General features: G+C 48.8%; 1 protein-coding gene across 1 annotated transcript in view; it reads left to right on the forward strand.

Moving 5' to 3' along the window:
- LOC309572248 (uncharacterized protein) overlaps positions 1-12,065 on the forward strand; it is a gene marked incomplete at both ends in the record, with an annotated part of 79,810 nt that overhangs the window by 22,349 nt on the left and 45,396 nt on the right. The window contains 20 exons of the mRNA XM_082280381.1: positions 268-391; positions 1,587-1,730; positions 2,663-2,853; positions 3,290-3,364; positions 3,913-3,993; positions 4,072-4,098; positions 4,299-4,343; positions 4,824-4,892; positions 4,988-5,065; positions 5,294-5,320; positions 5,476-5,529; positions 6,190-6,261; positions 6,505-6,564; positions 6,748-6,783; positions 7,277-7,312; positions 8,139-8,171; positions 9,449-9,511; positions 9,819-9,878; positions 10,601-10,636; positions 11,827-11,889. Coding sequence (XP_082136507.1) covers positions 268-391; positions 1,587-1,730; positions 2,663-2,853; positions 3,290-3,364; positions 3,913-3,993; positions 4,072-4,098; positions 4,299-4,343; positions 4,824-4,892; positions 4,988-5,065; positions 5,294-5,320; positions 5,476-5,529; positions 6,190-6,261; positions 6,505-6,564; positions 6,748-6,783; positions 7,277-7,312; positions 8,139-8,171; positions 9,449-9,511; positions 9,819-9,878; positions 10,601-10,636; positions 11,827-11,889 — 1,374 coding nt within the window. The remainder of the gene's footprint in view (positions 1-267; positions 392-1,586; positions 1,731-2,662; positions 2,854-3,289; positions 3,365-3,912; positions 3,994-4,071; positions 4,099-4,298; positions 4,344-4,823; positions 4,893-4,987; positions 5,066-5,293; positions 5,321-5,475; positions 5,530-6,189; positions 6,262-6,504; positions 6,565-6,747; positions 6,784-7,276; positions 7,313-8,138; positions 8,172-9,448; positions 9,512-9,818; positions 9,879-10,600; positions 10,637-11,826; positions 11,890-12,065) is intronic.

A 12,065-nucleotide genomic window follows, 5' to 3' on the forward strand; every position in this document is an offset into this window, starting at 1 on the left:
CATTTAAATTAGGAAGGGAGAATTACGGAGCCCCTTTTAAGTTGAGCAGGAAATGGGAATTTCTTGGACTCTTGCTTGGAGGTTTTAGATGAATGATGGAGTTACCCTGGGCCAACAAATAACTCTGGGGACATAAAAAAATGTTGGTTTAGGTGCCGATCTGACTCCTTTTTCCCGGAATCCCATTCCCGGTGCACCACACTCTGACTCGAGGCAGTCTGTCCCATTTCCTGTGGATTTGGGGATTTCAATCCCTGGTTTTGGCAGGTTGCTGTTGCTCAGTACAACGAGGAGCCCAGGGCAGCTTTTCACTTCAACCAACACCGCGACCGCAACGGAGCCCTCGGAGCCATCAAAGGGCTGAGCTACACCGGAGGCAACACCAAAACAGGTCTGGGAGGGGACTTGGACACCTGGGATGATCCTTCTGGATCAAGTCAGAACCTGGAAGCCGAGGAAAACATTTTTCTGAGTGGTTTGGAGCCATTTCCTTGGTGGGAACGTTGTGCTCAAAGTTGTTCTAAATTTGAGAACGGATTAAATTTAATTTTCGGGAGTGGTTTTTCCAACCACTTTGTGCTTTATCCATGTCCTGGTTTTCCCCCTGGGTTTTCCTCATTATTTTATGATTTTGCCTGCACTTGAGGAAGGTTTTTACACCATAAACATGAGGATGGCTGATTTGAAGCATTCTTGCATCCCAGAAATCCAGATACTTTTGTCTCTTTTACAAAGCTCGGAGCAGGACATTTTCCATGTGCTCATTCCCAGCAGGACATGGGGAATACCTGGTTCCCTGGAGGAACACAACCAGGAATGGAAAATTAAAAAAGGTTAATTTTAATTTAATCATTTAGCCCAGTTGGTTGGAGCCTGGTGCCAGTAACTCCAAGATTTAATCCCGCTATGGAGCATTCAGGAGCTGGATTCAATGATCCTTGTGGATGCTTTCCAACTTGGAATATTCTCTAGTTTTGGGATTTTTCAATGAATTCTTCACATCAGGAAAGCTTTGAGGCACCCAAATCCCTCATCATGCCTCAGTGGTATTGGATAAGAGCACAAAAAAACGGGGATGGTCAAAATACAGGAATTTTTATGGGATTGCTCAGGGAAAGAAAGCATGGAATTAGTCAGGCTGGAAATTCCTGGCTAACCTTGTCTCTAATCCTTCTTTTTATGGAGTTTGTGTCAATAAAGACATTTTACTCCATGTAGGAATCTTTCCATAGTGTTTTGGAGCTTCTTGACCGTTTCAATCAGTGGGATATTTCTTTGTGAAACTTTCCTGGTCTTTCCAAAGACATTTGGAAATGGGAATTTGGTGGATTTTTTTCCTGAAGCGTAAGAAAAATGCTTCAAATCTCCTGAATTTGTTTTCCCTTTCCAAAACTGTCTGCTAATTCTACCAGAACCATTCTGGCCAAGCTGATTTCCTGCTGTTATCCTTCAAAAGACGTTTTCCCATGCCCAAGGCTTTCCATTTGTGAGGAATTCCCTTCATGCTCCACCTGTGGAAGGAGATCCAGAGTCCAGACGCACGGAATTAATCCAGACTCCCACCCTGTCTCTCCCTGTCTGCTCAGGCCATGCCCTATCCTACGTGCTAAGGGAATTATTCCAGCCCTCCAGAGGGATGAGGCCGGGTTTTCCTCACATCCTGGTGCTCGTGACCGATGGACAATCCCAGGATGACGTGTTACCCCCAGCCAGAGCAGCCCATGCTTTGGGTGAGAATTCCCTGTTGTGTTTCCCTCGGTTATCCATGAATTTCCAGGAGTTTGGGGTTGCTCCGTTGTGTTTCCCTGAGTTCTCCATGGATTTCCAGGGGTTTAAGGTCCTCCTGTGTTTCCCTCAGTTATCCATGAATTTCCAGGTGATTGAGGCTGCCCTGTTGTTTTTTCCTTCAGTTCTCCACGAATTTCCAGGGGTTTGAGGTTGCCCTGTTGTGTTTCCATGGTTCTCCACGAATTTCCAGGGGTTTGAGGTTGCCCTGTTGTGTTTCCATGGTTCTCCATGAATTTCAAGGAGGTTGAGGTTGCCCTGTTGCGTTTCCATGGTTCTCCACGAATTTCCAGGGGTTTGAGGTTGCCCTGTTGTGTTTCCATGGTTCTCCACGAATTTCCAGGGGTTTGAGGTTGCCCTGTTGTGTTTCCATGGTTCTCCATGAATTTCAAGGAGGTTGAGGTTGCCCTGTTGCGTTTCCATGGTTCTCCATGAATTTCCAGGGGTTTGAGGTTGCCCTGTTGTGTTTCCGTGGGTTCTCCATGAATTTCCAGGGGTTTGAGGTTGCCCCATTGTGTTTCCCTGGGTTCTCCATGAATTTCCAGGGGTTTGAGGTTGCCCCATTGTGTTTCCCTGGGTTCTCCATGAATTTCCAGGGGTTTGAGGTTGCCCCATTGTGTTTCCCTGCGTTCTCCATGAATTTCCAGGCTGCTGAGGATGGTGCATTGTGTGAGGAGTCCCTTTGAGGGCACTGTTGGCTCCTTCCTTTCTTTATCCTTTCTTTTTTCTCTTCCCAACCTGCTTTGCTGTAACTCACACCTAGCTCCAGGTGACTTCTCCGGGGCTTATACCTGATCCCACCAGAGGTTTCTGCCAGGAAGGGGGTTGGAAGCTCTGATGCCAAGGGTTGGGAGCGATGGGATCCGTGTCATTCCAGGGCTCCGTGTCATTGCTGTGGGTGTGTCGGGAGCTGACCCCATGGAGCTGCACCAGATCTTGTTGCAGCAGAACCCCCAGGACGTTTTCTACGTCAGCACCTTCGACGACTTCCCCCAAATCCTCCAAGAGCTGATAGAAGCCATTTGTTCTGACCCTCAGCTTCCAGGGATCCAAATCCCACTGGGAAAGGTGAGTTCCTGCACCTGGGAGTAAATCCAGCTTGGGGTGGGTCAGGCACAAGGAAAATCTTCTTCCCTGAGAGAAGTTACAAAGTGAAATCCCAGCGGATTTAGGACACTGTGTCCCATCCTGACCTCACTGTCCAGCCCTAAAGACCAAAGAAATCCAGGGAGTGGAATTGGGAAATCTAGGATAGAGCTGGGAATGTTTTGGTGGATAAAGCCACTGCAGAGCACTTGGAGAGAATAAAAATTCATATTATAAATTCATAGGAATAGAATTGAAACATCTGAGAATTCTCCTGGATGGTCAACTTTGCTTTTCCCTTTTTTTGCCTAAGCCAAGGAATGTTTTTAGTCCGTGTTTCCTGGCTGCTCCGGTTTATTTGCCATCCTTTGGTGGATATGAATTCCCTGATAATTTTTTTTTCTCTTTTCCATGGAAGGGCTCCAGGGGCTCAGCAGCTCACAGGGGTTCTGACCCCCACGGCTTCACCGTGAAGGGAGAGAAAGGGGAGCGGGTGAGTCACAGAATATTCCCAGCTGGAAGGGGCCCGCATGGATCATCGAGTCCAGCTCTTAAGGGAATGGCCCCACCAGCATGATCCACTTGGATAATTAATATCATGGAATCACGGAATGGTTTGGGTGGGAAGGGAACTTCAAAATCATCAAATTCCAACCTTGACACCTCCCACTATCCCAGGCTGCTCCAAGCCCCGATGTCCAGCCTGGCCTTGGACATTCCAGGGATCCAGGGGCAGCCACGGCTGCTCTGGGAATTTCATTCCCTGGCCTCCCCACCCTCCAGCCAGGAATTCCTTCCCCATATCCCATCCAGCCCTGCCCTCTGGCAGTAAATACAACCAAATTATGACCGAGGAAGAGCTCGAGCAAAGAATCACCCTCAGATCTCTTCTGTTGGTGTTTTGCTATTCCTGCTCCATGCTGGCTTTGAAAATCCAGGAAAAGGGAACTGCTCTGGCATTTGGGAATGCTCTCAAGTGCTGCATGGAGCTCCTTGGGTTTGCAGTTCCAAGGCTATCACTGCTATTTTCCATGTTTTTAGGGTCTCCCTGGGAAGGACGGCATTCCTGGGCTGCCGGGTAGGCCGGGCCGGCCAGGGCCTCCAGGTCCCCCTGGAATCATGGTATGGATTGGTTTAACGAGCTTTTCCAAAGGGTCATTCCAGAGAATATGACCAGTATCTGTCTGTCCTGTTTTGCAGGGGCTCCCTGGCAGCCAAGGTGACACTGTGAGTATTGGCAATCCCAGGTTGGTTTGGGTTGGAAGGGACCTTAAAACTCATCCCATTCCATGGGCAGGGACACCTCCCACCATCCCAGGTTGCTCCAAGCCCTGTCCAACCGGGCCCTGGACACCTCCAGGGATCAGAATCCATGGTCTTGTGGGTGATTTTCTATTTAATGCTGCAGAATTTATTTTTAATTCCAGGGATCTCCAGGCTACCCAGGACCAGCAGGGCCAAAAGGAGACAGAGTGAGTTCCATTCCTGGATTTCACTGGGAAAAATCCATTCCGTTGTTGTGACCTCTCTTTCCCAAGCATTTTCACCAGGATCTTTGGTGACTGTGAACTTTTAAGCTGTGTCTAACTAATCCTACACTGCCAGTCCAGCTGGGGGAGTTTCCCTCAGGAATTTCATGCCTTCATGGACACTAAAATATTTCAATACCAACCAAGGGCAGATCCCAGGATCCTGTCCTTCTCGCAGTCCCCGTTCCTCCTCTTTCCTCACATCCCCCTGAGCCATCTGTACGGATGAAGATCAGGAATGGATCCTGCTGAAAGCCAACGTCCTTTTTTTCCCCAGGATTCATTATTTTCCATGCCAGCAAGCAAAACTCAGGTCATGGCCATGTGGCTTTGGGTACCAGGTGCTTTGGGTTGATGGAATTGCCCCTAAATCACCAAATTCCCAGTCTGCTCCTGGATCTCCCAACATGCTTTTATCCACAGGGAGAGCCGGGCTATGTCCTGGGAGGAGTGGAGGTGATTCCTGGCCGGAATGGGCAGCCTGGCCCCCCTGTGAGTATCAAACCCCAAGTTTGGGGGAGCCTTCAGCTTCCCAAAGCCTGGCAGAGATCCCACATCCCTCCCTCTCCCACTTTTCCTTGTTGCAGGGGCAGAAGGGGCAGCCGGGGGTTCCTGGGGTTCCGGGTTCTCCAGGTTCTCCAGGCCCACCAGGGATCTCCATCAAGGTGAGTTTGGAGCACAGTTCTGGGATGTGCCACAGGAAAAGGAGATCTGACTCCAGAAGTTGCAGGGGGAGGTGTCTGGAGACCTCTCCCAAAGCTCTCCTTCCCTCGGGAGTGGGAATTTTGCTCTCTTGGATTGTCAGCCTGCAGGATTTTTTGCTGGGATGAAGTTTGGCGAGGAGTCCCAAAATGCCCATCCCATGGGAATTCTCCTTGTCCTTTGTGTTTCAGGGTGAACCAGGGGATTCAGGAATCAGGGTGAGTACCTGAGGGTGGCTTTCACTTTGGGATGAAAATCCTTTTTCTGTAATTATTTCCAAGCTGCCCAAGAAGTTCTGGCTTCCAAACTTCCCAAAATTCCATGGAGATCCATAAAGGGATCATGAAGTGAGACTGTCCTGTGCTTCATGCAGGGTCCCCGTGGGAGGAGTGGCCTCAAAGGTGACAGAGGAGACACAGGAGAGCCGGTGAGTGGCCCCAGGAAGTCAGGGGAAAACTGGGACAGATCCAGAGGAGGGAAAAATGTGGATCAGAAGCACGGGACAGCAAACGGCCCGAGCTGGCAGCAGATCCAAAACAAAGGAAAACGGGTGCTTCTTCCCAGAAATCATCCCGCAGGGAGGTTTGGGATGGGGGAAGTTTGAGTTCAAGGGGAGCTAAGAGAAGGAAGAAAAGTCCATGGAGGATTACTGGGAATAAAGACACCAGGATTGGTTTGGGAATTCCCCGCCTTACAAATGGCTCAGACTTGATGGATAACATCCATGTGCTGTTTTTCCATCCTTCCCAAGGTGCCTCTTTCTGACCTTCTTGGATCTGGTTTTGGTTGTCTTTGCCATGTTGGAGAGCCATATCCCATAAATCAGCCCTTTCCATGTGTCTGGATTCCCCATTCCAGACCAACGTGGGTTCCCAGCCTCTGTCTTCCATTGTTTCCCCTTCCCGAGTAAAACCAGGGATTCATAATTTCTTTGTGGAGGAAAGGAAATTTGGGAATACACAGAGAGCTCTGTAATTCCTCAGTTTTCAAGGAACTGTTCAGATGTCAGGATCAATATTTCCCTGCAGAATTAAAAATTTCCAGATTGGATAAAAAAAGGGATCTGATGATGTTCCTTCCTTTCCAGGGAAAACCTGGTTTGCCAGGCCCTGTAGGGCCCCATGGGGTTCCTGGACTTCCTGGACCAAGAGGAGAAAAGGTCAGATATTTCCTGAATCCCTCAGCCCAGGGGGAAAATGAAAGGAATATCAGGGTAGACTTGTGGGAAGGCATTTTGGGATATCCCAACATTCCTGGAGTTTACTGGCTCTGCTCAGAGCCAAACACTTCCAGAGGAAATTTCTCCCCTCCTGCTTGGCTAAGAAAGACTCTGGAGCAGCAATCTGGGAAGGATGGGTGCTCTGGGATCAGCATTCCTGAGGATGCTGTGCTTTCCTTGCAGGGAATGGCAGGAATTGGCATTCCCGGCACTGCTGGTGTGAAGGGAGAAGAAGGAGAGCAGGTGGGTTGGGAATTTCGCAGTGAGATTTGCATTAAAATCCTCTCGGAATGTTCAGTGTCTCCAAAGTCTCCTCCAATATTTAGATTTTCCTTGGAATCCCATGGTTCCAAATGGAAAGGGCGAGAGAAGGGAAGATTTGGGGTTTAAAATCAGAGCTTTCACTGCTTCCTCTGTTGTTTTCAGGGAATGATGGGACCTCCAGGAGCACCAGGACCAAAGGTGGGTGCTGAAATCCTGACCCCGAGTTCCTGGGCCTGGAATTCAGGTTCCAAGGAAATTTTCTGTCCCTACCCAGCATCATCATGATTCCTGTGGGAATCGTTGGATCACAGAATAGTTTGGGTTGGAAGTGACCTTCCAAGGCCTCTGAGCAGGGAAATCTTCAACCAAACCAGCCTGACCTGGAACCTTCAGGTCAAAAGCAAAGAATGGGAATCATTTCACACTTCCTGGACTCTGAAATTCCTTGCTGCCAGGAGAGATCTGGAATGGCAGCAGGGTGGGATATTTTAAATAATAAACGGTGCTTTTGTGGCCAGGGAGACTCCAGAGTTCCAGGCTGGAAGAGCTGTCCTGTAATTAACAGAAAATTGGGTTGAAGAGCTCCATCCTTCCCTCCCTCCCTCTGTCTGGGAATGTCCCACCACAGCAGGAATCGAAAGTGCTGGATCTGTTTTCCTTGTGGCAGAAACTCCCTTCTGATCTCTTCCAGGGAATCCCAGGACCTCCAGGGCAGAAGGGAGACCAAGTGAGTGAAACAGTACGAGAGCGTTTGACCAGCTCAGGTGAAATGATCCTGATTTTTCCCAGTTTGTTCCTGGTGGGATCCAGCAGGGATATCCTTGAGCTCAGTGTGTCCCCTCTCCTTGGCTCTTGTGCTTCTGAGATGAGTTTTGGGCACTTTTAAGGAATAAATGGTGGGAAAGGGATGAGCAGAAAGTTTTCCCTGCCTCCCATTTTTCATTTCAATGGCCACCAGTCCATCCTCTTGCCTTGAAGGGAAACCCAGAATTTCCAGGTGCTCCAGCCTTGGAGGTAACTTGGAGTGGATTAGAGCCTTTCATGTCCTTCAGCTGTGCAGCTCCAATCCCAAAATGCTGGGAATCCAAGAGCTGTGTCCCACAGAACTGCGGGAAGAACACCCAAACCTTTTCCCTGACCCTCCAGCCAACTTTGTCCTCTTCTCCCTTGCTCCACTTCTTGTATTCCCAGTATTCCCATTGTCCCCTCAAAGGAGCTTCACTGCTGTCCAGGAAACATCAGGATAAAAATTCCCACTGCTGAATCTGTGTGCTCCAGACCTGTCCCTGCTCAAGCTCCTCATCACAGGGATGAGCCCTGCAGGACCACCCACAGCTCTCCATGTCCTTCCAGATTCCAGCTTTAAGGAGAAACCTCAGTGGTGGCCACCTCTGTGTGCCATAAGATTTCTTGTCCCATAAAAATTCTTGTCCCATAACAATTCTTGTTCCATAACATTCCTTGCTTTGGAAAAGGTACCATGAAAAGGAGATTTTTTAATTTTTTTTTTCCACAAATAACGGAGGATTTCTGTGATTTCTTCTCCTCCTCAGGTTTTGGGACCTCCAGGCAAGAAAGGTGTCAGGGTAAGACTGTTAATTAATTCATTCATTAATTAGCACTGCTTGAAAAGGCAAGATCTCCTCCTGGAAAGGGGGAGGTTGTTCCATGTTTCCTGAATCCCATCTCTGTTGTGATTGACAGGAGAGGAGAGCTTGGAAAAGTCTTCTCCTGGGGATATTTCTTTATTTTATTGACGTTTTTACCTGGTGTTCCCATTCTTTCCCTAATCTGGAGGGAAGTTTGGGATTTCAGAAGGGAGACATCACTCAAAGGCAGATCCAGCCCAATCCCAGAAGATACTTCCAGCCAAAGGAGGTGAAAATCAGGGATAGCAGAGGCTGGAAGGGATTTTTTGGAGGTCTCCAATCCCACGTCCTGCTCAAAGCAGAGCCCACTCCAAAGCTGGGTCAGGTCTCCTGTGCTGAGAATTCCCATGGCTGGAGATTTCCCACATCTTTAGGTCCTGATCCAGAGTTTGGCCTCATTGAGAGCAAACTGAATTTCCCAAACCGAGGAGATCTCTGGGACAGAGCTATTCCCTGGCTTTATTGTCCATGTTTTCCAGCGGCTTTAGAGGATTCCATTCACTTTCTCAGTGGCTTTGAGGTGGAACATGACCTGGAATATTTTCAGTGGAATTTTTAATTTTTTTTTTTTTCAGTCTTGCTCTCTCGCTGCCATCCTGCCAAGAAAGAACCTTCTCTCTGTGAGAAGGATTTACTGCGGGACTGATTCCCCTTGGCTTTTCCATGGAAATTCCCTACAGTGCTTCAGACCTCCCTCATTCCATAGACACAATGGATTTTGACTTTTTTCCTGGGATTGGATGTTGGAATCACCTCCTTTTATTGGTCCTATTGCCCAGACTGCTTAGCCTTGGCTGGCAAAAATCCCTCTTTTCTTTTAGGCTGAGCTTAAGTAGTGTCCTAGGAATTTTGCTGTGGCCTGGTGATGGAATGTGGCCTGGAATATCCAAATTTTTTTTCATTTCTTCCTGATACTTCACTGTCAACCTGCAGAGAAATGGAAGGTGCTCATTTTATTCTGTTTAAACCAGTAAAAATGCATTTATGGTGCTTTGTAGTGTGGCAGCAGCTGTGATGACTTTGGCATGGCAGAAGATCAAGTGCCCTGAGAAAAAACTTCCTTATAAATCCAGGATGGATGGATGGGTGGATTTGGCAAGGGAATTTTTTCCAGGGTGCATTAGAAGTGCAAAACGCAGCCCTAAGGAGTCATGGGAACAGGGCTTGGCTTCCTGCAGGATATTCTTGGTTCCAGGTGTGTCTTTTCTTCCCAGGGAGATCCTGGACCAGCTGGACCACAAGGAGACAAAGGAATCCCAGGAGAAAAAGGGGAGAAGGTGATGACCTTGCACTTCCTATAGGGATAAAAGGATTTCTTTTGTTTGTGGCGACCAAGGAAACTCTGAGGAAGATGGGATTTCTCCCCAGGTCATCCATCCAGGAATCCAGGGGGAGCCTTCCATGTAGAGAAATCCAAAGCTCCTGGAAAGGAAATCAGGGAGGGACTCAAAGCTCCGCTCCCTGGTTGTCCATGCAGATGGAAATACCTTGGATCTGCTCTGGCTTTTCGTGCTCTGTGGAGATTTCTCAGATGAGCTCGGAAAAGCTGCCCTGGCAAGACCCTGTATGCCTTTGTTTTTTCAGGGAAGTCCAGGATTTGGAATTCCTGGCCAGCCTGGGCTAAAGGGAGACATTGGTGACAGGGTGAGTGGGACAGTGGGGTGGGTGTGGAATGGGAAGGGCTCAGGGGACAAACCGGGAGGTTTAGGGACAAAATCTCTCCGTCACCTCCATGGATTTGTTGGCCTTCACCTCTGAGGAGATGAGCACTGGGGAGGTGACAAGGAGCAGGGTTGGTGACCCTGGGGAGGTCTGGGGTGGTGGGGTCATGAGCTCTGTCCTCCACAGCTGGGTGCAAACTGTGCGGGACTGCCCCAAAATGTGGAGAATTCCTCATGACTGGAGGAAAACACGGACGGTCAATGCTCAACTGGTGATTCGGTGGACAGAATCCAATCTTGGTGAACAGAATCCGAGGAAGTCTCATTTCCAATGATTTCCTGTCCTGAAAGTCACCTTAGGCTTTATCTTCCTGACTTTTGTCTCTAAGGAGGTTCTGGTGGCTCCCATGGGAGTTGGCTGATGCCCAGGAAGGGTTGGGTTAATCCCTTCTCCAGGGACATTCACAGTCCCATTCATTTTAAACCAGCAAAAGTTGGCAAATCCCAATATTATGGATGAGTATCCTTGGGAGAGGGGTGGGAAGCCCAAAAGAGTGATGGTTTCAAAGTGGGGGAGACAGGAAGTTCCAGACAGGGTGTGCTTGGAGCAGCCCCTTCTGGGACATTCCCGGTTTTCCCCTTCTCTGATTTTCGCTGCTGACACCAGGAATTATCTTACCTGTGTCATTCCTTCTGTTTCTGCAGGGAAATGTGGGATTGTCTGGGAAGCCAGGTCAGAAGGTGAGTCCATGGAAAGTTTTGTTCCCTGTGAGGGTGGGGAGGCCCTGGAATGGAATTCCCAGAGCAGCTGTGGCTGCCCCTGGATCCCTGGGAGTGTCCAAAGCCAGGCTGGACATTGGGGCTTGGAGCAGCCTGGGATAGTGGGAGGTGTCCCTGCCTGTGGCAGGGGGTGGAACCAAGTGGTCTTGGAGGTTTCTTCCAACATCTTTTATCAGGCCTTAAAAAAATTCCTGCTAATCCTCACTAGCAGGATTTTTCCCAGGAAAAGTTCAAAACCAGTCAAGAAATTTCTGGAAAAGATCCCAGCTATGGCATTTGTTCACTTCAGTCTCATTGTGGGCATTCCTCAAACAGGGATCTCCCCAGGCTTGGCTGGAGGAGGTTTTGGATTTGGGAATTGTTCCACAGATCAGTGAATGGAATATTTAGGCTGGATCAGCTTCCTGGGCAGGGAGAAATGGGATGGCACAAGAGAAAAATGGGATGCATCCAAGCCAGGAGGTGTTAACGAGATGTGCTAATGAGGTTGCAAAGTGCAGGCAGCAAAAGGTGTTTGGGGTTGGGAGAAGGCCTGGGGAGGCCGTGTCACAAACTTCCCAGATTTCATGGAATATTCTGAGCTGGGAGAGACCCACAAGGGTCATCCAACCCAACTCTTAAGGAAATGGGATCAAACCCAGGACCTTGTGGGACAAACATCAAACAGAGCCCATGAGGACCCATCCATGAGAGCTCAGCTGATTTAACTGGGAATAAAAACTAGAACATGGAATGGGAACTGATCCTGTGTCCAAGCCTGGATCCATCTCGAGTCTCTGCTAATCTGGAGGTGGAGAACCTCAATGGATTCTGGCCTGAGTGAATTCTAGGAATGACGGTGGAGTCAGGATGGATGAGGTTAGAGCTGGATGCTTTCTAGCCCAATAATCCCATAAAAATAATAATACTATAACTAAATAAATTGAAGCACTGTAAATACAGATTATTAAATAAATCACAGTCAAATAAATATCAATAATAGAAATCCTACAATCCCAGCCCTTCCTAGCACAGGGTAAATGCTCTGAGCCCAAACCTCATCCAGGAGTGTGGAAGCAACTCCGTGACCATGGATGTGCTGCTGGAACCTGCCCCTCAATGTCTGAAATGGGAATGCGAAAGAGGAGTGTGACAAGTCTTGTTTCCTTTAGGGGGAGAGAGGTGAACCGGGATTCCCTGGAAAACCAGGAGAGGCCGGGCTGAGAGGAAAAGATGTAAGTAAAGGCAGGATCCAGGGGGATGGAGCTGCTGATCCCTTGGGAATAACCAACAATCCCAGTTCTGCCCTGCAGTGACAAGCAGGACAAAGGGACAACATTCCTTGTTATTCAGCATCAGTGCCCAGAGCAGCTGTGGCTGCCCCTGGATCCCTGTCAGTGCCCCAGGCTGG

Source organism: Coloeus monedula (assembly GCF_965178545.1).
Source record: "Coloeus monedula genome assembly, chromosome: 4".
NCBI classification, from domain to species: domain Eukaryota; kingdom Metazoa; phylum Chordata; class Aves; order Passeriformes; family Corvidae; genus Coloeus; species Coloeus monedula.